At 31.8% G+C, this 25,663-nt stretch overlaps 1 protein-coding gene across 3 annotated transcripts; it reads left to right on the top strand.

Moving 5' to 3' along the window:
• Window positions 1–1,215: 1,215 nt before the first annotated feature.
• LOC105802366 (cell differentiation protein rcd1) lies at window positions 1,216–25,663 on the top strand. 3 transcript variants are annotated; one of them, XM_052633307.1, is made up of 9 exons: window positions 1,216–1,443; window positions 22,554–22,625; window positions 23,087–23,176; window positions 23,314–23,356; window positions 23,430–23,536; window positions 23,715–23,810; window positions 24,855–25,054; window positions 25,121–25,190; window positions 25,286–25,663. In XM_052633307.1, exons 1-9 carry the CDS (start codon window positions 1,327–1,329, stop codon window positions 25,412–25,414), a joined length of 924 nt encoding a protein of 307 aa, XP_052489267.1. In that variant the 5' UTR covers window positions 1,216–1,326; the 3' UTR covers window positions 25,415–25,663. The 3 variants fall into 3 exon arrangements, with proteins under 3 accessions (XP_052489267.1, XP_012489406.2, XP_012489420.1); XM_012633952.2 differs by lacking the exons at window positions 22,554–22,625; window positions 23,087–23,176; window positions 23,314–23,356; ... (3 more) ...; window positions 25,121–25,190; window positions 25,286–25,663 and adding exons at window positions 1,974–2,045; window positions 2,507–2,596; window positions 2,734–2,776; ... (3 more) ...; window positions 4,477–4,546; window positions 4,641–5,045 and having other exon boundaries at window positions 1,235–1,443; XM_012633966.2 differs by lacking the exon at window positions 1,216–1,443 and adding an exon at window positions 21,762–22,006.

Raw genomic sequence — 25,663 nt, 5'->3', positions numbered from 1 at the left:
TCATGTTAGTGACATTCATAAGCAGCATAGTATGCAAAAAAAGCGCCACTAATATATCATTTTATTGTAGTGTCTATTCTAATTTATTTATTTGAGAAAAGACATATGAAATTAATTTTATAGAAAAATACATTCAGTTAATAGTAAAATAAAATACTGTAGGCTTCAAAATTTTTTGTAGTAATAAATGAAAAACAAATTTATAAGGACAATTTAGTGCAATGCGTTTAGATAATCTTCAATTTCATCAACCAAATATCAAAATTTTATATTCGACCAAAGGAATCAAATAGAGCAATGTATCATACTAATTCTGTACCAAATAATCTTTTATTACCAAAAATAATTTCACATTATCTAAATTAAAGTCTCTTCCAAAATAATTATGAAAGTAAAATAGTAATTTTAAAAGTCAAATTTAACAAAGAAGAACTATTTATCATAATTGTCACTCTCTATTACGTGTAGTTATATTTAAAAAAGGTTTAAATGCACAACTTTCGTTATCTAAATAGGAATAACAATATAGTTTGGTTTATTGGGACTTCACTCTGTTTGTATGGTTGCTATTGCAATAACAAGAACATAGGTTCGGACGCACTTAAGAGTGTCTTGAATAGGAGGAAAAGACACGCTTAATCACGCTTGAACCCACGTCTTATTAATTGTTGTAATAGCAACAATGCCAATTAAGTTAATACTCACTCGGTAAAATATAAGTATATTTTTCGCTATAAATTTTGAGTTTATATCAAGACATTTAAAGCAGTAGATGAGAGGTGACTAAATTACTCGAGACTAAGAGAGTATAATTTGGAGATTTAACCTAATTTTTTATTATATATAGATAATTTTGTAAATGTTTTGAGAGGCAAAATTAGCGAGTTTTCCTCAAAATCAAATCCAACCCAATCTCAAATATATACTAAAATAAATTTGACCCGACTAAACCCATTCGAAACCTAATTTGAAAAATAATTCGACCTTCACCAATCAAATTGAAACAAGTTGATTTCAGATTCCTTTCCATCCCTAGCCGAGCCTTTAAAATAAAACACTTATGGTTTGTTGTCATAATAGGTTGATACATTTATCACCATTCGCAAAACGACAAGTTTGTGAATACGAGTTTGAGTGTGTGTTTAGAAAAAAAACGCATGACTCCCTCACTTTATCATTTTTTGTTTGGTTATTTCCTTGTGTAGCTCATACTAATAAATGCAGCATCTGAAATTTTATTGCTAGAAAAAGAAGAAGATATCACCAGGAGTTTCAATATTTTGTAACGTATCATCCAATCTCTTCTCCCATCCCTCGTCGGAGAAAATGGTTTTAGGCGCAGCTACTCCAGCCACTTCCAACCCTTCTGCTAGAGTTAGATATTTGATTCGAGGTCTTGCTTCTGAAGAAACCCGAGAGCAATCACTTGATGTTCTTTGCAAGGTATCAGACACTTTTATTTTTCTTTTTTCTTCTTAACTACCTTTTTGGTTTCTGAGGAAAAGAAACTGATCAAATAACTCAAAAAGCATAGAACAAGTTAGAACATGCACAAAATATAGTAATATACAAAATAAAATACTAATCAATTTTGGGGTCTTTATTTTCTTTTTGGTTTAATAAAGGAATATTGTAGAACCATTTTTAATATTTCAAAAGATTAGTTGTCATATTTTTTTTAATTTTATAATCAATATTTTTTTATCAAAGAATAATTCAGAAAATTCCATATAAAATTTCTTTGAAATACTGAAAAGGGCGAAATTCTAAATAAATTAAACCTTCATATAACTATGAGTTGGAGTAATAAAGATTTTACCAACCTCAATACATACATGCATGTAGAGATGACTTGAGTTTGATATTCAAGCATTGCTCTCTCCTTCATGATAGTTTTTTTTTTTTTTTTGACTTTTTAAGTTCTAAATTCAAAAAAATGGCTGCTCATTTGTAATCTTTTCTTCTCTCTACAGAATAGACTGGCTTATGACAATTTGGCAGTGCTGTTATGGCATTCTTTTGGGATTATGGGTGTCCTTTTGAAGGTAGGTCTTGCTATTTCATTCTATGTTACTTCTAGAACATATTTGAGCATGGGTGGAGGTACAATTGAGGGAAAAAGGAAAAGCATATTTACATCATATACTTCTAGATTTCAATTTCAATGTTCTAGGTATATAGGTTGGACTTGTTTTATTGAATATGAGTTACATTTTTTTTAAAAGGTTAAATCAATTTGCAAGTTAAATAATTTATTTTTTGTTATTTTATAAATTATTTTTTATTCCTCAAATTTTTCATGAAATAAATATAAAAAATAAAAAAAATATTTTTCGTGATACGAAGCGACCCTAAATTTTTCTTCATTCATCCGTAGAATAGCCATATTCATCTACCAGACCATGTTAGTCTCTAAGAAAATCATAAATTTCAAAGCTTTGTTGATAGATACATTGGTCACACCAATTCTGTAGTAAATGGATTTATATAACTGTCCATTATTCAGATAATAACTTCAGCTTACCGTCCTCTGTTGTCCGACGGCCTTACTGAAAATGCTGTAACACAAGTCTGCAATGCTATAGCCCTTTTCCAGGTCCACTCTTCCACTTTCATTTTTGTTTTAATATATTAAGAATCTCAAAGGTGAGACTTTGGTTTAAGACCAGTAAAGTTTATATTAAATTTCACTTGTATGAAAATCTTAATGACATCATTCTTTGTATTTTATAGTGTGTAGCTTCTCACCCTGATACAAGGATTCCATTTATCAGAGGTAACTTCACTTTTGAATCATCAAATTCAATTATTGTTGGCTGCTCTAATTGAAATAAATATTTCTTTTGTAGCTACAATGCCAGTGTATCTGTATCCCTTCTTGAACACCATGAGCAATGAAAGGAGCTACGAATGTCTAAGGATTACCAGCTTAGGTGTGATCGGGTCCCTAGCAAAGGTAGCTTCACCTACCACCTTCTGTTCTTTTTTCTCGTGTCAACTTCTTACAGAATACATACATACGTACAGAGAGGTCATGATGGAGTTGAATTAAAAAAAATTTTCCCTAGTTAATATGATTTGTACGAATGTTGATGGAGTTTTGGAGCTGTGCAGGTAGAGGATCCAGAAGTGATAGAGTACCTGCTTTCAACTCAAATATTTCCCAGTTGCCTACGCTGCATGGAGGTTGGCAAAACATTGTCAAGAACAGTGAGTCACTGCACTTTCTTCTAATATACAAACCTGTAACTGTTGTTTCACTTCTTTCTTCATTCATTTGTTTTTTCTTTTTATGTTCATACTCATGTCATCTAATGTTAACAACAATGGGTATGAACTAAAACCAACATGACTAGTGACTTGATGTTATACTTAAATAAAGACATATTATCTTGCGGATAAATTTTGGGTTAATATTTTAGTTTCAATATTTAATTCGATACTAGAGTTTTATTTTGCCCCAATTTGGTATCTGAGTTTGGTTTCAATATTTAGTTTAGTACTTGATTTCTTTTAAATTTATACTTGAGTTTTTTTTTGTCTCATACAAGTACTTATGTTTGACTTCAATATTCAATTTCGGACCTAAAGATTTTTTTTGTTTCAGTTAAATACTTATAATTTTTTCACTAGAGCACATATGTCAAATATTTATTAGGTCACATGATGTTTGGTTTGGACACCAAATTGACAAGAAGCCAAACTTAGATACCAAAACAAATATTAGAATCAAATATAGGTATTTGTACGAGACAAATAAAAACTCTGAGTATAAATAAAACTCAGCTATCAAAATTGAACATCAAAGTTAAATATAAGTACGAAATGATATATTAATCTTAATTTTTTCTGCCTTAAATAAACTATTAGGAGGGAAAATGTACACAACTATCTTACTGGGTTAGGAAAAAGAAAAATCCGGGGTAACTTAGACACCATGTGATGTCGTGACTGCCGTGCATTATTTCACATTTTCAATGTAAAAAATCAAAGCAATAAAATCTTAAGAAGCCCATGCAAATGAAACCAAGGAAAAGAGTAGACAGCTTTGGGAATAAACCAATGAGCGTATAAGACATTGTAATTTTCAGCACCATAATTGTATCATCTATGGCGTTACTATATCTTAGACATGCAAGCTTCGTAGTTATATTCTTGATGCTAATATGTTTAACATTATCAGCTGCTAATACAATAATGGATGGTACAGGTGTCCACATTTATAATTTACAGAATCTTACAAACTGAGAAAGGGCTCAAGTACTGTTTCGTTCTTGCTGAACGATATCTCTCAGTATCCCAATGTTTGGGGAAATTGGTTGAAAACCTTGGTGAAGATGATGCAGAACATTTGCCTCACCTCCTCAAAAACATCATCGGATGTTACCTCAGGCTCTCCGAGAACGAAAGGTTAGCTAAAAGCAATTGTTTTAATCTTACCAGTTCATTCTTTAATGGATGAAACTCTGTGTTTAGGACAAGGCCACAATTGCTGAGCTACGTTCCATGGAAGTTGTTAGATCACAAATATGCAAACATCGTTAGGGTAAACTTCAAAACTTCATTCGTGCATATGAAGACATGCAAATTAGAATGGTTAAACCCTAAAGCTTAAACATAATATTCAATTCCATTTGCAGAGTGATCCAGAGGTCCTTGCTGACCTACGACAATTGGTTTGCAATTTGAGGACCAGCAAGAGTTGTACAACCCACTGTACCGATGAGCCACCAGCTAGCAGCGACTCACCCGGGCCGTCCATTCCATGATGGTTACCTTATTCAGACTGGGCAAGGCAGTGACTGGGGAACATAGAATATACAATATCAATACCCCATACTCGTTAAGATATTACCCTATAGAACTGTACTGTAGGTGTATGGGGATGGTTATGTAGGCCAAAAACAAGTCCGTAATGGCTGCTAGTTAATTACCCTTAATATTTTATGTTTACAGATACAATGCATAATCTCTGTCTTGCCTATATCTATATGGAATATATATATAAAAAATAAATTTGAATATATCCGTGTTAGATGACTTGATTTTGATGGAGACTATATTATAAACGTCTCAATGGTCTAGGAGACTTTGTGCATGGTATTATCAATCCGTCGCCCTTCACATTGATGTTGAATTTGTTATTTTTCAATTTTAATCAATTTGTCTTCACATGAGTTTCAAGTAGTAGATTTCTTTAAAATTGAATTATTGATATAATGCCATAAAATATTCATGTTAAAGTTTTATATTTGTATCAATTTCACATTTTATAACTTTTATTAAAAAAAATCACATTTTATATTTAATATATTTTTAATTTCAAAATACATAGTGAGAAAAATCAGAAGATAATTGAAGCAATTAAGCAAATAAAGAAGCTAACATGTATATAAAAGATTAACAAATAAATTATGAGGAGCTGAAAGTTAATAACAAATTTGATTGCGGTAGATGACAGTGGTTACAAGGATCCAAAGTCATTTTTTTAAAATTTAACTCGAACAAATGTATTCGATTTGATTTGATTCGTATTCCATCTCACTCGACTTGATTTGAGAAAGTTTCAAATCGAGTTAGGATGATAAAAGAGAATCCATCAACTCAATTAACTGAAAAGTTTTTCTTTCGATTCGGTCAAACGCTCACCCTTAAGCAGATTTACGCCAAGACCGAATCTAACCCATTCTCAAATATTTTTTAAAATTAAGTCAACTTGACTAGATCCATTTTGAACCCAATTTGAAAAAGAGTTCGATGCTAATCAATTGTATCAAACATGTAGATTTTGAATTTTTTTCATAACTAGTTAAACCTTTTAAAGAAACCTCTTATGGTCTTTGTTATCCTAAATAGGGTTAATATATTACTTGGTGTCTCAATTTGGCTTCAATATTCAATTTGGTACTTAAGTTTTTTGTCTCAATTTGGTACCTGAGTTTGACTTCAATGTTCACTTTGGTACCTCAGTTTTTTCTTTTAATTTGATACTTTAGATTTTTTTTTTGGCCATTTAAGGACTTGATTTTAGCTTCAATGTTTAATTTGACATCCAGGCTTTTATTTTTTTTCCCAATTAAGTACCATTGTTTTTTTTTTACTAGAGTGTATATGCCAAACTTTCATTTGGTTATTTAGTCTGGTTATCAAACTGAACATTGAAAGTAAACTCAAGTACCAAATTAGTTTATTAACTACTCCTAAATAATACCTTTGTCACCACTCACAAAATGAAAAAAATCTGTCGAAACCATTTTTTTGAAAAAAAGGGTCGTCGACTTTAATTTTGAAAACAAAAACGAACACGGGAGTTGCCAACGATATTTTTTTGAGGTGTGATCGGATCACCTTGCAATTCAATCGTTTTAATAAAACGTTTCGATTTTACTAAAACAATTATTTTGGTCTATGAAATTCGAGAAAAATGAATTCGGGAGTCGGTTACGTGCGAGGAAGGATTAGCGCCCTCGTCACGCCCAAAAATTGGTACCTAATTGATTAATTAATGTCTTAAAACCGAAAGTCGAAAATTTTGAAGAGATTTAAAATACGATCATTTTCTTAAAATTACCTAAAAGAATTTAAAAAGGACGTATTTCACGTCAATCGAGAAAACAAATCATACCCTATGAGTTAGGATATAATCTTAAATCCTGAAACGAGAATAAACACCAAAAATTTTATTTTTAGAAATTTTGATTATCTCAGTTTTGGAGAAGAAATCATATCCCGTAAGTTGAAACACAATCTTTTTTAAATTCCCGAGATAATTTTAAAAATGTGTTTTTTGAAAATGGTTTGTATATTTAGATTTATCAGAAAAACGAGAGCCCGTAAGTTACACTACACCAGAATAGGCTTTTAGCGGCACTTTTAGCGGCGTTTGGAACAAAAGCGCCACAAAAAATCGAGCATTAGCGGTGATTTAGTCAAAGCGCCGCTAAAGGTAGAGCATCAGCGGCGATTTCCACAAAGCGTCACTAAAAATAGGAATTAGCGGCGTTTTATATAAAGCGCCACAAAAACCCTAAGACCAATGACGTTGAGCGATTTTTAAACCTTTAGCGGCGTTTTTATCTAAGCGCCGCTAATGCTCGGATATTTAGCGGCGTTGTTATCCGAGCGCCGCTAATTCTCTGGCCTTTAGCGGCGTTTTTATCTAAGCGCCGCTAATGCTCGGATATTTAGTGGCGTTTTTATCTGAGCGCCGCTAATTCTCTGGCCTTTAGCGGCGTTTTTGCCGAAGCGCCGCTAATAGTAACAAAAATCATATAAGTTGAAATAATTAATATTTTGTTCTATTTATTATATAGTGGTACAATTTACATTTAAATTATAATTAACAAATAATATTGATTAATACAAAAAGTTTTTATTAAAGAGAAGTCGTATATATATATAATGACTAACTATTTATTACTAATTTTCAATCACAGTTGATTTAAACTACTTTACCGAGAAAATATATTAAATTATGAATAAAATAAAATATAATAAAACTTAAATTTTGTATTGTAAAGAATAAATTAAAAATAGAATTAACTTTTATAAGAGTAATAAATTTTGGTAGTCTTGTTCGACTAAATAAATCAAAGGAATTAATATAAAACACCAATTTATACAAGATATATTTTAACAATTAATTATTGTTTAATTGATTTTGACTATATTTTATGGTTATATATATTAAAGATTTAGGAATTTTTTTATGGACGGTATTTTAAGGAGTACGGGTATAGATTTAAGGTTTGGGATTTAGGGTTTCAACGGTCATGTTAGCTAGGGTTTAATTTAGATTAATATTAGTTTTGATTAATTTTTATGGTTAATATATATGTTCTTATATATTTGTAAAATAGATCCCGAATAAATTTAATATATAGAATATTATAATAGGTAGACCATGATCACTTTATGCATGTCGATTGATTGGTTAATTTATAATTTGAGACTTGTTAAATGATACAATTAATTATCTTGTATATTTAAAACATTTAACCCTATCGTCGGTGATTTTTTTGATATATATGGCTATAGCAATACCGGATGCAAAAATATCGATACTTAAGTTCAAAATGATAAAACTTATATTTAGATCCATACGAAAATTTTTGTCATAAAGATAATATTGCTAGCATATTTCAACTTTGTACAACATTTTTAACTATATATAACTTGTTGTTTAATAGATTTTCACTATATTTTGTGATTATTAAAGAATATTAATTTAGGGAATTTTTGGGTTTGGTCGGGGTTTAGACGGTCATGATAGGGTTTCTTAAGAGGTTAATATTAGATTGATTAATTTTTACGGTAAATATATATATGTTCTTATATATTTGTAAAATAAATCCAGATCAATAAATTTAATATATTGAAGTTTAGTATAGTTTATATTATAATTAATAGATATATATATATATATATATATATATATATAATAGGTGTGTGGTACTTAGATGATCATTTTATGGATGCATGTTAATTTATAATTTGAAGATTGTTAAATGATACAATTAACTAATAATAGTTGTATATTTAAAACATTTAACCCAAATTAACGGCCATTTGATATTTTTGATATATATGGATATATATATATATAGTTATTAATTATTTAATTTGTATATATAGGACCAAAATAATCTTGGTATAAATAAATAAACAAATAAATAAGTAGGTAATTATGTATTTGTTAAATAAATAGGTAATTAATTATTTAAATGTAAGACACAAAAAAAAGAAGAGAAATTTAGCGGTGTTTCTATATAAAAACGCCGCAAAAGGTAGCCTTTACCGGTGTTTTAGTCAAAAACGCCACAAATATTGCAATATACGACGTCGTTACGTGTTAGGGAATCAGTTTCTATTGTGGCGTTTTATAGGGAAGCGCCGCTAATATTCTTGAAACTTTGTCAGAAAGGCGTCGTTTCAGTTGAATGATGTACTCTATTAGGGTTTGGGATATAAGGTTTAGGGGTTAGGGATTAGAGATTTAGGGGTTAGGGGTTAGGGATTTAGGGGTTAGGGGTTAGGAATTTAGTGGCTAGGAGATTTAGGGGTTAGGGGTTAGGGATTTAGGGTTTAGGGTGTCAAGGGTACTCAAGTTAGGGATCATGGTTGCTTAGATTAATTAGTTTTATTAATTTATATATTAAATATGTTCTTATATGTTTGTAAAATATATAATAATAAATTTAATATTAAGTAGTGACCGTCCGGTTTTGTTTCTCCAAATTTTTGTCACTACTCTACAAAATCTGGTTCAGCCTTCTAATTTATAGTAGAAAGGATCGTTCTAAAAATATTTATTGATGAACGACGGGATTTCGAGGGTTGGAAGCTAGCAGATGCCCCCTTTCTGTATTTTGGCAATGTTTCTAGGGCACCGATAGCACATGTCAAGAATCCTACAATTGGTGGAGGTTCAGTGATCATTTAAGATATATTTCAAAGATGTATATATAGTTTATATATTATTAAATTAATTAGAGATATATATATATATATATATAGAGAGAGAGAGAGAGAGAGATCACTTTATATATGCATGTATACGGCCAAATGGTTAAATTAGGGTTTTGGTTTATTTTAGACTTGTTAAATGATACATTTAATTACTAAAATTTATATTTAAAATATTTAACATTAACAATTCGATATTTTTATATGGATATATCTATAAGTAATTACTTATTTAATTTGGATAGGATCAAAATATATGAAAAAATAAAAAATATAAAATGAAATAAAAAACTAAAATTTATAATTTTATGAAATACTTTTAAACATTACTTAAAATTTTAATAATTAATTAATTAAAATTCTAATGAAACATAGAAGAAAGAAAGAAAAAAATAAAAAGATGTGAGATTTAGCGGCGTTTTGAGCAAAAACGCCGCAAAAAGCTATTAATAATTTGGTAAAAATGGTGTAGTTTTTGCCTGGGAATTTAACGGCGTTCGCAGCGCAAGGGCAAAAACGCCACTAAAGTTGGGAATTAGCAGTGCTAGGAAGAAAACGCCACAAAGTTGCTCTGTAGTTTAATCAAAACGTTGTCGTTTTCTATGGCATATTAATGGCATTAGCGGCGTTTTATTCGTAAACGTCGCAATTTGTAATTATATATTGTGTTTTTTAAATATGAATTAAAAAAAACAATGTTTAAAAATTTCTAAAAAACGGTGCCGTTTCAGTAGAAGAATTTATTTTTTTAGTGGCGTTTTTGTAAAAAACGCCAGAAAAATGGGCATTAGCGGCGTTTTATTCATAAACGCCGCAAAAAATTATGAATAGTTTGGGCAAAACGATGTAGTTTTTGTTCGGGAATTTACTGGCTTTTGCGGCGCAATTGTAAAAGCGCCAGTAAAGGTATGTTTTAGCGGCGCTATGCGGAAACGCCGCAAATTTGCTTTCCAGTTTTAAAAAAATGCTGTCGTTTATCTACCACATTAACGGCATTAGTGGCACTATATTACAAACGCCGCAATTGTTCACTCTATATTTCATCCCAACACTTAGCCAAAAAACGTATTTTCTCCCCAAAAAAGGCCCCCCAACTTTTCCCTAGAAATCGTGAAAAAATACAAAGAAAAAAAAAGGGAGAGGAGAACTCAGAAATCATCACAAACGAAGCAAAGGTTTAGTCAATCTTCATAGGATACTATCAAAGCTGCGGAATTTGTTGTTAAAAGGTAAGCGTTTTTTCTTTCGAAACACTGTATCTTGATTTAGGGTTTTGGTTCAGTGTAATTTTGGAATTTGGGGTTTAGATACCAAGTTCAATCACCAAGCTTGAACCAATTTGTTTGGGAATTTGGGGAATTTGGGGATTTCTGCATGTCTAGGGTTTGGGAAGAAGTATCGATCTTCTGTGTTAGTTTTCTACTTATTAGAGAAGTCCAACGAGTCTTAGCTTCTTTCTTCATCGTATTTTCTCTCGTCGTCACTACCTCTTCCGTTATTAGATCTTCGAAGCGTGTTTCTCCCTTCATTTTGTTTATTTCGCTTTTCTTTTTCTTTAAATTTTTAGTTATGTTCTTATGAGCAAATGATTGCTGTGCTTTATGTTTTATTGGTATTTTATTTATTTTATGATTTATTAAGCCCAGCTTTTTTAGGGTTTGATTATAAATGTGAGTTATTTGGTTAGGATTTTGTTAGAAAGGAAAAAATAAACACCGGTTTTAATCTATGCTTCTTGGATTCCAGTGTAAGGATCGAATGCTTGAGTATTTTTATATTTTTAAAGTTTTATGTATTTGAAAAATGTTTAGAAATTCATATTTTCATACTCATACTCCCTTATTGATCAGCTCGTATTTAGGTAAGTTGGGTCCCTCCAAGAGTTCAAAGTGTATAACTTGATGAATTGTAGTACATTTGTTAAAGCCTTTTAATATTTATTTTACTTGGATTTTGGGTGATCCACGATTGTGGAGATAATGGAATGTGTATGCCTTTTTTTAAAAAATCATATATTTGAAGAATATTATCTTGTATTAATTCTTGGGATTTGTTTTCTAGTCTGTTTTGCGAGATTTTCTGAATGAATATGCAAATAGCTGTTCTGTTTTCTACCTTGTTTTGCGATAGCAACATATATTATTTAATAATAGATTTTTTTCATATTTAGTTAAATGTAACTAATTATATCTTGCTGGTTATGAGATTCAATGTTGCAATTTGTCGAAATTCTGACTGTAGACAGGCTGTAGACAGCAGCTTAGCTACTGTCAACTATTCATAATTTGTAAAAGAATGGTTGGTTAGATCATAAATTGAGGTTACTGTCAAATGTTCTTTGATGTGAATTTGATATTAGATATTTCATCTGAATCAAAGTTGTTAAATATTTGATATTGCAGTATGGTATTAATAATGAAGTGAATTTGATATGGAAATATTTCATACGGTAATTCTGAAGAAATATTGAGTCTTGTTCTGCATTGGTCTTTATGTATTGTTCTGATTGTTGTGATAATTAAAATTCAAATTTAGATTTGAATCTTAATTTAGTTAAATATTCTTTTGTTTCCTTCTGTTATTTTTTTCTGTTTTGTTGGTACTAATTTACTTGTGTGTGTGTGTGTGTGTGTTTTTTTTTTGCAGAAGCTTGCTTCGAAGTTGAGGAAATTTGAGGTATTTATTTCTATGTTTCCCTAGATAGTTTTCTTTAAAAAACCACCTCCAAATGTTTAAATTTCGGATTTGGTTATATTTTAGCTTTATCGTTTAATTGATTTTTTTAGTTTTAAAACGGAGTTTTAATTAAGATTTTTGGTTTTAAAGCTGTGGGTATCGGTTTTAATTATCATCTTTGCTTTATATGTTGCTAGCTCAATTTGCGTGTAACTTTGCAGCTTATTACATAATTGCGAGGTTTAAATTATGCTTGTTATTTTTGTACGTATCATTTACCCAAGAAAAAAATTTACGCAAATTATTAAAATTCAGATTATGATTCTTAAATCACTTTTTATATTTGAGTAATTGAATAAATTATGGGCGATTAGTTTATTCGGTTTAATGTGAATAAATTATCGATTTTTGATTTTCGATTTTATGTCAATGAATAAATTATCGACGTTAGATGTGATTAATTGATTGAATATTAATATTTAATAATCTATGATTATTTGGCAAATTGGTCGATTAATTGATTGACTGTCGTTGAATTGTCAATGAATTATTAATATATATATATTTTAAAATTTATAACTTACATTACTTAAATATATTAATTACTAAAATTTACTTAAATATATTACTTAAATACATTACTTACTAGAATTTACTTAAATATATTACTTAAATACATGACTTACTAAAATTAAAGTATATATTACATTACTTACATTACTTACTAAAATATATTACATTACTTAAATTTATTACTTACAAAAATTTATAACTTACATTACTTAAATATATTACATTACTTAAAATTTATATATATATATTTAAAATTTATATATATGGTATGGATATATAACCTATATTTCAATTTTATTGTCAATAAATTTTATAATTTTAAAATAATTCTAAATGTTATTTTTAAATATTAAAACCTATATTTTAATATATCACCCCATATATGGTATGGATATATATCCTACATTTCAATTTTATTAGTAATGAATTTTATAATTTTAAAAATAATTATAAATAAGATACATAAAAGTGAAATACTTACATGATATAAACTTATATATAAACTTGCATAACTTACATAATAACATAATAACTTACATAATACATAGCCTACATAACTTACATAATACACAACTTACATAACTTAAATAACTTACATAACACATAACTTTGATAACTAACATTATACACAACTTACATAATACATTACTTACTTAACATACATAGCCTACATAACTTACATAATACACAACTTACATAACTTAAATAACTTACATAATACATAACTTTGATGAAGTGATTATACACAACTTACATAATACATTACTTACATAACTTACATAATACATAACTTTGATGAAGCTGATTATACATAACTTACATAATACATTACTTACTTAACATACATAGCCTACATAACTTACATAATACACAACTTACATAGCTTACATAATACATAACTTACTTGTGCAATTTATTGTCAACGTCAGACTTCAAGAATTAAGATATGGACCGATCTTGGATGAATTTGTCAAGGGTAAGCAACGGTTATCGAAACGGAGTTGAGACTTTTCCAAATTTTGCATTTCAATATGCAAGCCAAGAGAACATGATTCTTTGCCCGTATAAGAAGTGTGTCAACATAAACTGGCATTATCGTAAGGTTGTATACGAGCATCTAATTGTTGATGGGTTTGTTCGGGGTTATAAGCAATGGTTTTTTCATGGAGAATGCCCGCCTAGTACTTCCTCTTCAAGGATGGATGTATCTTATCCTGGTACTGCTAATTACCATCAATCTGAAAGAGGGGATGACATGGAAGGTATGTTGCGGGATGCATTTAATATGCACAATCATGGTGTGCAGTCGTTTCCAGCAGATTTTGTGGCATCTGATGATTGTAATATTGGTGGAATTGCATTTACCGAACCGAGCAGTAGTGTACCTCATGAAGAGCCGAATGGAGAAGTGGCGAAGTTCTACGCACTACTTAATGACATGAACGAAGAACTGTATGAGGGATCAAAATTTTCAAAAATGTCATTCTGTGTTTGTCTTTTTCAGTTAAAATGCTTGGGAGGGTGGACCGGAAACTCGTTGACAATGCTGTTAGAGTTTTTGAGAGAAATGTTTCCGTTTGCAAAAATCCCTCAGTCATGCAAAGATATGAAGAAAATGATAAAAGATTTAGGCCTTGGGTACAACAAAATCCATAGTTGCCCAAATGACTGCATGTTGTATTGGGGCGATCGAAAAAACCAACAATGCTGTCATGTATGCGGCCAATCCTGTTGGATTAGTAGAAACACAGAAGATGGGAACGACGATGAAAATGATGCACAGTGGAGAAAGAAGCCAGTCAAGATTTTGCGGTATTTTCCCCTGATACCAATGCTTCAAAGGCTTTTCATGTCGTCGAAGACAGCGGAGTCAATGACGTGGCACCATGATGGACGAACCGATGATGGCTTACTAAGGCATCCGGCAGATTCTTTAGCTTGGAAATCATTTGACAATAAATTTCCAGGCTTTGCAAGCGATCCTAGGAGTGTGAGGCTTGGGCTAGCATCTGATGGATTTAATCCTTTCAAGATCATGAGCACCGCGACAAGATTTGGCCAGTAGTGCTTGTTCCTTACAATCTGCCTCCGTGGATTTGCATGAAGCAATCTTCCCTTATCTTATCTATGATTATCCCTGGAGAAAAAGGGCCCGGGAATGATATCGACATTTATTTACAGCCACTTATTGAAGAGTTAAAACAATTATGGGCTGGTGTCGAGACATACGATGTGCTAAGAAAGGAGAACTTTAATTTACGTGCAGCTTTGATGTGGACCATTAATGACTTTCCCGTTTATGCCATTTTATCCGGTTGGAGTACCAAGGGTCGTTATGCGTGTCCTTGTTGTGTTGCACAAACATGTTCGCAATGGTTGTACAATGGGAAGAAGTTTTCTTACATGGGGCATCGTCGGTGGTTACCGGAAAATCATAGATTTAGATTTCGAGTTCCAGATTTGTGAAGATCAAGAGTTCGAGAAGCTCCTTCGCAGACCGGTGGCTCAAATCTTGTTCATGTTGGAAGATATGAATTTCATTTATGGGAAGATGAACCAACCGCCAAGCACGCAAAGAAATAGAAGATCAAATGATGAAGCTGATGATGACTCTGATGAAGAGGATGATCCTAATGAGGTGGACTTGTGGAAAAAAAGAAGTATTTTTTTTTGAGTTGCCTTATTGGGAGCATCACCTTTTACGACACAATCTTGCTGTTATGCACATTGAGAAAAATGTCTGCGAGAACATTGTGGGTACAATTTTGAATGTCGATGGAGAATCAAAAGACAATCTTCAGAGTCGACTTTATTTAGTCCAAATGGGAATTCGGCCTGATCTTCATCCCAATCCACTTCCGAATGGGAAATATCGGTTGCCGCCTTCTATTTTCTCAATGTCCAAGACAGAGAAAGAACTGTTTTGCATGGTGTTGAAGGATATAAAGGTTCCAGATGCGTATGCATCAAATATATCTCGATGTGTTAGTGTTAAAGATCGAAGATTATATTCGCTAAAATCACATGACTATCACATCTTGATGCAAGATTTACTGTCAGTTGCTCTACGATCTTGTATGTCCAAGAATGTGACGTCTTGTATAATTGAACTACCCAATATAATGAAAGCCATTTGTGGCAAAGTTTTGGATGTTCAAGAACTTCAGAAGGTACAGGATCGAGCCGCTTTGACTTTATGCAACATGGAGAAAATCTTCTCACCTTCCTTATTCACCATTATGGTTCACTTGATAATTTATCTCCCGTACGAAGCAATTCTTGGCGGACCCGTTTTCTATCGATGGATGTATCCCATAGAAAGGTGTTAATTAAAATTTTTAAAATTTTCCTTCATTCACCTCTATGCCTTTAGTTACATCTTTTGATAATGTTGTATATTGTGTTTAGGTTCCTATCCAAATTAAAGTCTTACTGCCGCAACAAGCGATATCCAGAAGGATCGATTGCTGAAGGCTACTTGGTAGAGGAATGTATGATCTTCTGCTCAAGATATTTGGAAGATGTTGAAACAAGGTTGAACAGACCAAATAGGAATGCTGGACTCGTGGACCATAACTTAGCCGATACTTTTTTGTTTCAAAGTTTTGGAGAACCAATCGGCAAAGTTGAAATTGCAGAATTAGATCATTTATCGTGGGTACAAGCACATCGATATGTTCTGTTTCACCACGAATCATTGGAACCTTTACGGAAGTAAATTCTACAAATTTGATAAATATTTATCAAACTAATAATTGTTTATCTTCTAACAAAGTGAACATTTTTTTAACACAGTGAGTACAAACAAATATTGAGATCTCGTTCGCGCTCCCGAAGAACACAACATCGAGATATCAATATGTAGTTTACAGAATCTTTTTATGAATGGTTAAGCCAAACGGTATGCAGTTGGAGCTTTTTTAGCTTCTGCTTACAAATAATAATGTTTTCGCATAACATTTTTAATTACTCAATTTACTTTCCATTCAATAGGTTTGGAATGGAAAGAACGTAGACGACGAAGTTAAATGGCTCTCCCAAGGTCCAAATCGAGTGGTTAAAAGATATAGTGCGTTCCTCATCAACGGATTCAGATTTCATACAAAATATCGCGAGAGGTTGAGGAGAACGCAAAATTGTGGAATAGTTGTTAATTCTGCAATTACAAGTTATGCTAGTGCTAGGGACAATAATCTTGTCGAGGGAAATGTGGAATATTTCGGACATCTTACTGACATAATTGAGTTGGATTACTACAGCAAATGGAAAGTTGTCTTATTTCGAGGTGATTGGGCCAATGTTAATACAGCTCGTGGAATCAAGCAAGATTAATTTGGTTTTACAATGGTGAACTTTGACCGATTGATTCACACAGGACAACAACTGATAGATGAGCCGTATGTATTCTCATCTCAAGTCAAACAAGTTTTTTACTCAAAAGATCCAATTGATGAGGGTTGGTACGTTGTACTCCGTAACATCCCTAGAGACTTGTTTGACATGGGCAGTGGAAGTAGAGATAACATCGACGACAGATCAGAAACTTTGCCATTTCCAAGACAAAACTTAAACGATAATATCCCTAGTACTAGTGCACAATTTCAATGGGTTCGTCAGGATACAGATGAAGATATTTACGAATAATGATGTAGTAAGATTTTACGATTGTTTAATTATATGTAACTTACATTAGTATTAAATCTTGGTCTTATTATATATTTCAACTATTTTATATGTGCTGTTATTGTTGTAATTAGTTATTAAGTTTAATTACATTTTATGTGTATTGCAGATAAAATGCCTAGAAGAAAAATTATAAGGGAAAGCATTGTTCAAAATGATCCAAACTCGACAGAAACAAATAGTACTGAACAACGGACAGCAATTGGATCTTCGAATGTTCCAATTACACCTGAGGATCCTACGGAAGTTCAAAGTAATTTTACATTTAATTTACATGCGTGTTGACTTATAATTGATTTATTTTTCAAATTCTTATATTATAATATACCATTTGTAGCTGAAAATGGTGGGACGCGCAGAGGTCGAAGACGTATGCTACTTAGAGAGTTATACGAGTTAGATCCAGTCGAGCGTGTCAAGGTATGCAGAAACAATTTTGGTCAGCCTGTTGGATCAGAAGCTCGACTTTTAGCAGGATACATGGACATTTTAGCAAAAAATGCGAATATGTTGCCTATCAACTACGAGTCATGGCGTCAAATGCCCGATAGCAACAAAAACCAAACCCTCGATAATATTAAGGTAACAAATTTTATTAATGTCATCTGTAATGCTTGGGAAATAGTTTCATTTATATTTACTTTATTAACTTGTGTTTTTTGTAGGCGAGGTTTGCTTTAGAGGTCTCGGATGCTTATGTAAAGAAGGTATTGGGAAAAAGATGGAGAGACAATAAAAGTACTTTGAAGAAAATTTATTATAAGACAAAAACAACCCTCGATGAGAAATTGCAAAATGTCCCGCCGGGTATGTTGAGGTACCAATAGGAAGATGCGGTTAGATTTTGGCATTCTCAGAAAGGCGAGGTACGACGTACTTCCAAACTATTGTAATTATTTTGGTTTATAGTATTTACTATTTACGTACTAAAAATTTTATAATGTAGGATCGTGAACGAGTTGGAAAAAAGCGTAAGAACAACAAAAATTCACTCACACACGGTCGAGAAGTTTTGCATGTGTAATGAGGCGGAGGTATTTTAATTTTTAATATTCTCAAATATGTATAACTTTCTATTAAATAATATTTTACTACTATATTGTAGGAGGAAGTCGTCCGGTCAAAAGTTGGACGCCTTCAACTTTTTGAAATTACACATAAGAAGAAATATGGATCTGCTATGACTCCTGAAGCTGGTGAAATTATGGTACGTTTACTTAATACGATTTAACTTGTTTTAGTTATTTATAGTGCTTATTTTCTAAAGGTTTAATTCATTGCTTGTAATGCGACTATTGTTATATTGCATTTGTTTTTTTAATATATATTATGCTCCTAACTATGTGATTTATTTATTAGGAAAACTAAAGGAAAAAAGATTGAGAGTCGAAGCGATTGCTTCTAGTGATAGTTCTGTTCATCTTGAAGACATTGATAATCGGATTATTACTGAAGTTTTGGGTCCTGAAAAGTATGGTCGGGTTCGATTTCAAGGATCTTTTATCAGTCCAACCCAATATTTTGGATCCAGCTCGCACCAATACATGGCTTCGGGGAGTCAATCTCAAGCTGAAGTTCAGAGGTTAAAAGACCAGATGGCTCAGATGCAAGACGAACTTCAACAACAGCTTCAAATTATGATGAAGATGTTTCAGCAATGGCAACTTCCACCGTCATAGTGTATATTGCATAAATATTTTTATCATTTTAACTTTTAACGTTTTTGAAAAGAAAAGTATGAATTCACTTTTATTTAGATCAATTAATATTATTTTAGTCATTTAATTTGAAATATTATATAAATTTATTGTTTTTGGTTAGTTTAGATCTGGTTGCTTTTGATTTGTTGTTGCAGGAGGGCTGAAAAAAACATAAAATTTTATTTTTAAAAAAATCCCAAAATTAGTGGCGTTTTATAAAAAAGCGCCGCTAAAAGTCATATCAAATAGTGGCGTTTGTGAAATAAGCGCCGCTAAAGAACACTACTGTTAGCGGCGTTTTTGACAAAGCGCCGCTATAGAACATTACTTTTAGCGGCGTTTTCTTCCTAAGCGCCGCTAAAGAACTTGATCTTTAGCGGCGTTTATTTCCTTAGCGCCGCTAAAGAACATGATCTTTAGCGGCATTTTTTTCTGTAAGCGCCGCAAAAGTTAGCAACGTTGTCGTTAGCGGCATTTTTTGTGGTGCTTCTTCAAGCGCCGCTAAAGGCCTAAAAAAACACCACTAAAAACTTGTTCTGGTGTAGTGTTAAGGAACGATCTTTCGAATTCCAAAATATAAAATATTGCTTATTTTTTATGATTTTTTTTGAATTTAGATGAAAATTAATGAAATATTTAAAATGATATACGAATAAAATATTAAGCTAACGAATGACTTCAATGCGATTGTACTAATAAACAAATCATTGCAAATACAACAACAATAAAACAATCAAGAAATAACAAGGAAATACAAAATTTAAAAGGACAAAGGGAATTAATTAGGATAAAAAATGGGCTAAATTAGGGTTATGGTAATAATAATAATAATAATAATAATAATAATAATAATATCATTATTATTATCATAAAAATAAGATAATAAATAAAACAAACGACGTGAAGATAAATTTAAGAATTATTAAAATGAGGAAATAAAACAAGTAAATTTGTAAAAGCAATATTAAAGCTTAGGTATATATGAAAAATAGTGGATATAAAAATAAAAATAACATAAATAAAAATAAAGAATAATAAACAGATTAATAGACAAACGATAAAAATAAATTAATTAAAGGACTATATTGAAATCCAAATAAAATTTGAGGCAAAATCCGTAGTAAATTAGAAGGTAAAATCGAAATAGGACTAAAATGAAACGCGCGTAAGGAACAGAGGGCCATATGGGAAATTTTCCCGCACTCTTAAAGTGCGTCGCTTTGCAAGGACAACATTGAAAATGAAATAAAATTCGAAATATAAATTAGAAAATATAAAAAGGACTGGATTAAAACAACTGAAAACTGCGGAAGGGCTAAATGCGCAAATAACCCGTCGAAGCAAAACACGCGGATCCTTCCCTTGGGTCAGGTTGATGCGCAGGTTGAATGGGGATTAAGGCCTAAACGGCGTCGTTTTAGGGCTATGGCAATCAACCCTAAACGGCATTCTATTACTAAGCCTATAAATGCCAAAAAAATTAAAAAAAAACCCCATTTAAAAAAAATTGAAATCGTCTCATCCTCTCTCTCGCAGGTTCCAGAATCCAGCCAGCTTAGGTCGCCGGACCACCGCGGCGGCCACCAGTCACCGGTGACGCCGTCGCCATTCGCAATGGCCGAAAAATCGAAAAGGCCCATTTTTTTGGGATTTTCGATTCCAAGATAAAAAAAAGCCAATTTTCATCAGAATCGGTGGACCTCGACCCCACGACGGTGCAAAAGTTACATTTTTTATCCCTTTCCCTTTTTTATTTTCTGTTTCCTTCTAAAAAAGAAAAAGAAAAAAATAAATAAATAAGAAATCAGAAAGTAAACAAGATCTACCTTCGAAAGTATACTGATTTTTTATTGATTTTCTCCGTCTAAAAAATTTACATTTGGTTTTGGTGGCTTTTATAGCCAAATACAATGCCATTTCCTTTTTTTCTCTCTGTGTTTACGTGTCTGTTTTGCAGGTATAAGGGCCAGCTGTGTACAGAAGCCAATGTGGAGGTACGGAGGTGGCCATACGGAGGCGCATGTAGGTGCTGTTGGGGGTGGACCTAGGTGCGGCGCACCTAGGGTTTTCTTCTTTTCTTTTTTGTTTTGTTGTTAGCTTTGGGCTAGGGTTTGTAATGGACCATCAGGTTTTTATTTTGGGCTGATTTTTTGTAATTGGACTGGACCTTGGTTTTTTTTTTTTGTTGTTGTTTATTTTGTTTGGTTTATTTTGTGTTTTATAATTGTGATTTGGGCCCAAGCCAAAATTGGCCTATTACAAAATCAAGAAAGACAGAAAATAAACTAAGAATATGATTGTGTTTTGAAAAAAAAAAGTACGACTTTCTTGTTTTTATCAATTTTGTTTCGTTATTTCCTTGTACAACTCATACTACTATACTAAAATATATACTAAAATAAATTTGACCTAACTCAATCCATTTGAAACCTAATTTGAAAAATAATCAGAACTTCACCAATCAAATCGAAATAAGTTGATTTCATATTCTTTTTCATCCCTAGTTGAACCTGTAAAATAAAACACTTACAATTTGTTGTCGTAATAGGTTAATATATTTACCACCATTCGTAAAACGACAAGTTTGTGAATATGAGTTTGAGTGTGTGTTTAGAAAAAAAACGCACGGCTCTCTCGCTTTATCATTTTTTGTTTGGTTATTTCCTTGTGCAGCTCATACTAATAAATGCAGCATCTGAAATTTTATTGCTAGACATACAAGATATCACCTGGAGTTTCAATATTTCTGTAACTCATATTCCAATCTCTTCTCTCATCCCTCGTCAGAGAAAATGGTTTCAGGTGCGGCTGCTCCACTCACTTTCAACCCTCCTGCTAGAGTCAGATATTTGATTCGAGGCCTTGCTTCTGAAGAAACCCGAGAGCAATCACTTGATGTTCTTTGCAAGGTATCAGACACCTTTACTTTTCTTTTTTCTTCTTAACTACCATTTTAGTTTTTGGAAAAGAGAAAATGATCAAATAACTCAAAAAGCATAGAAAAAGTTAGAACATGCACATAAGATAACAATATACAAAATAAAAGACTAATCAATTTTGGGGTCTTTATTTTCTTTTTGGTTTAATAAAGAAATATGGTAGAACCATTTTAATATTTCAAAATATTTGTTGTCATATTTTTTAATTTTTATAATCAATATATGTTTTTTATCAAAGAATAATTAAGAAAATTCCATATAAGCTTTCTTTGAAATACTGAAAAGGGCGAAATTCTAAGTAAATTAAACCTTCATATAACTATGAGTTAGAGCAATAAAGATTTTACCAACCTGAATACATACATGCATGTATAGATGACTTGAGTTTGATATTCAAACAGTGCTCTCTCTTTCATTATAGTTACTTTTTTTTCTTTTTTTCTTTTTTTTTTTGACTTTTCAAGTTCTAAATTCTAAGAAATGGCTGCTCATTTGTAATCTTTTCTTCTCTCTACAGAATAGACTGGCTTATGACAATTTGGCAGTGCTGTTATGGCATTCTTTTGGGATTATGGGTGTCCTTTTGAAGGTAGGTCTTGCTATTTCATTCTATGTTACTTCTAGAACATATTTGAGCATGGGTGGAGGTACAATTGAGGGAAAAAAGAAAAGCATATTTACATCATATACTTCTAGATTTCAATTTCAATGTTCTAGGTATATAGGTTGGACTTGTTTTATTGAATATGAGTTACATTTTTTAAAAGTTTAAATCAATTTGCAAGTTAAATAATTTATTTTTGTTATTTTATAAATTATTTTTTATTCCTCAAACTGTTTTTCATGAAACAAATATAAAAAATACAAAAAATATTTTTCGTGATACGAAGCGACCCTAAATTTTTCTTCATTCATCCGTAGAATAGTCATATTCATCTACCAGGCCATGTTAGTCTCTAAGAAAATCATAAATTTCAAAGCTTTGTTGATAGATACATTGGTCACACCAATTCTGTAGTAAATGGATTTATATAACTGTTCATTATTCAGATAATAACTTCAGCTTACCGTCCACTGTTGTCCGACGGCCTTACTGAAAATGCTGTAACACAAGTCTGCAATGCTATAGCCCTTTTCCAGGTCCACTCTTCCACTTTCATTTTTGTTTTAATATGTTAAGAATCTCAAAGGTGAGACTTTGGTTTAAGACCAGTAAAGTTTATATTAAATTTCACTTGTATGAAAATCTTAATGACATCATTCTTTGTATTTTATAGTGTGTAGCTTCTCACCCTGATACAAGGATTCCATTTATCAGAGGTAACTTCACTTTTGAGTCATCAAATTCAATTATTGTTGGCTGCTCTAATTGAAATAAATATTTCTTTTGTAGCTACAATGCCAGTGTATCTATATCCCTTCTTGAACACCATGAGCAATGAAAGGAGCTATGAATGTCTAAGGATTACCAGCTTAGGTGTGATCGGGTCCCTAGCAAAGGTAGATTCACCTAACACCTTTTGTTTGTCTTTCTCGTGTCAACTTCTGGCAGAATACATACATACATACATACATGCATACATACATACATAGAGGTCATGATCGAGTTGAATTAAATGTTTTTTTCCCCAGTTAATATGATTTGTACTAATGTTGATGGAGTTTTGGAGCTGTGCAGGTAGAGGATCCAGAAGTGATAGAGTACCTGCTTTCAACTCAAATATTTCCCAGTTGCCTACGCTGCATGGAGGTTGGCAAAACATTGTCAAGAACGGTGAGTCACTGCACTTTCTTCTAATATACAAACCTATTACTGTTGCTTCGCTTATTTCTTCACTCTTTTGTTTTTTCTTCTTTTTACGTTCATACTCATGTCATCTAATGTTAACAACAATGGCTATGAACTAAAACCATGACTAGTAACTTGAGGTTATACTTAAAGAAAGACATTATTTGATTGGAAAGTTACAATTTTGACATTACTTTCAGGCCCCTTGCTGATAAATTTTGGGATAATATTTAGTTTCAATATTTAATTCGATACCTGAGTTTTTTTTCCCAATTCGGTACTTGAGCTTGGTTTCAATATTTAGTTTAGTACCTGACTTCTTTCAAATTGATACTTGAGTTTTTCTTAGTCTCATACAAATACTTATGTTTGACTTTAATGCTCAATTTGGTACCTAAAGTTTTTTTGTCTTAGTTAAATACCTATGTTTTTTTTACTAGAGGACATATGTCAAATATTTATTGGTCCACATGATGTTTAGTTTGGATGCAAAAATTGAACACAAGCCAAACTTAGGTACCAAAATAAATATTAACATCAAATATAGATATTTGTACAAAACAAAAAAAACTTGGGTATAAAAAAATTCAGCTATCAAAATTGAACAATAAAGTCAAATATACAAGTACCAAATGATATATTAATCTTAATATTTTCTGCTGTAAAAAAACTATTAGGAGGAAAAATTGTACACAACTATGTTACTTATATGGGTTAGGGAAAAGAAAAATCCGGGTAACTTACTTAGACACCATGTGATGTCGTGACTACCGCGCATTATTTCACATTTTCAATGTAAAAATCAAAGCAATAAAATCTTAAGAAGCCCATGCAAATGAAACCAAGGAAAAAAGTAAACAGCTTTGGGAATAAATTAACCAATGAGCGTATAAGACATTGTAATTTTCAGCACCATAATTGTATCATCTATGGCGTTACTATATCTTAGACATGCAAGCTTCGTAGTTATATTCTTGATGCTAATATGTTTAACATTATCAGCTGCTAATACAATAATGGATGGTACAGGTGTCCACATTTATAATTTACAGAATCTTACTAAGTGAGAAAGGGCTCAAGTACTGTTTCGTTCTTGCTGAACGATATCTCTCAGTATCCCAATGTTTGGGGAAATTGGTTGAAAACCTTAGTGAAGATGATGCAGAAAATTTGCCTCACCTCCTCAAAAACATTATCGGATGTTACCTCAGGCTCTCCGAAAACGAAAGGTTAGCTAAAAACATACGTTTTAATCTTACCAGTTCATTCTTTAATGGATGAAACTCTGTGTTTAGGACCAGGCCACAATTGTCGAGCTATATTCCATGGAAGTTGTTAGATGGCAAATATGCTAACATCGTTCGGGTAAGCTTCAAAACTTCATTTCGTGCATATGAACACATGCGAATTAGAATGGTTAAACTCTAAACCCTATACATGATATTGAATTCCATTTGCAGAGTGATCCAATGGCCCTTGCTGACCTACGACAATTGGTTTGCAATTTAAGGACCAGCAAGAGTTGTACAACCCACTGTACCGATGAGCCACCAGCTAGCAGCGACTCACCCGGAACGTCCATTCCATGATGGTTACCTTATTCAGATTTGGCAAGGCAGTGACTGGGGAACATACAATATACAATATCAATCCCCCATACTCTCTAAGATATTACCCTATAGAACTGTACTGTAGGTGTATAGGGATGGTTATGTTGGCCAAAAACAACTCCGTAATGGCTGCTAGTTAATTACCCTTAATATTTTATGTTTACAGTTAATGCATAATCTGTCTTGCCTATATCTATGTGGAATATATATATAAAAAAATTTTGAATA

The sequence above is a fragment of the Gossypium raimondii genome, chromosome 7 (genome assembly GCF_025698545.1).
Source record: "Gossypium raimondii isolate GPD5lz chromosome 7, ASM2569854v1, whole genome shotgun sequence".
NCBI classification, from domain to species: Eukaryota; Viridiplantae; Streptophyta; class Magnoliopsida; order Malvales; family Malvaceae; genus Gossypium; species Gossypium raimondii.
This window is presented reverse-complemented; position numbering and strand designations above follow the sequence as displayed.

Bases quoted from the DNA above. Each gene is read 5' to 3' on its own strand.
- LOC105802366 (XM_052633307.1), top strand. From the start codon at position 1,327: ATGGTTTTAGGCGCAGCTACTCCAGCCACTTCCAACCCTTCTGCTAGA. The intron at 1,444-22,553 runs GTATCAGACACT...TTCTCTCTACAG, and splicing joins CACTTGATGTTCTTTGCAAG to AATAGACTGGCTTATGACAA. The intron at 23,357-23,429 runs GTAACTTCACTT...TTTCTTTTGTAG, and splicing joins AAGGATTCCATTTATCAGAG to CTACAATGCCAGTGTATCTA.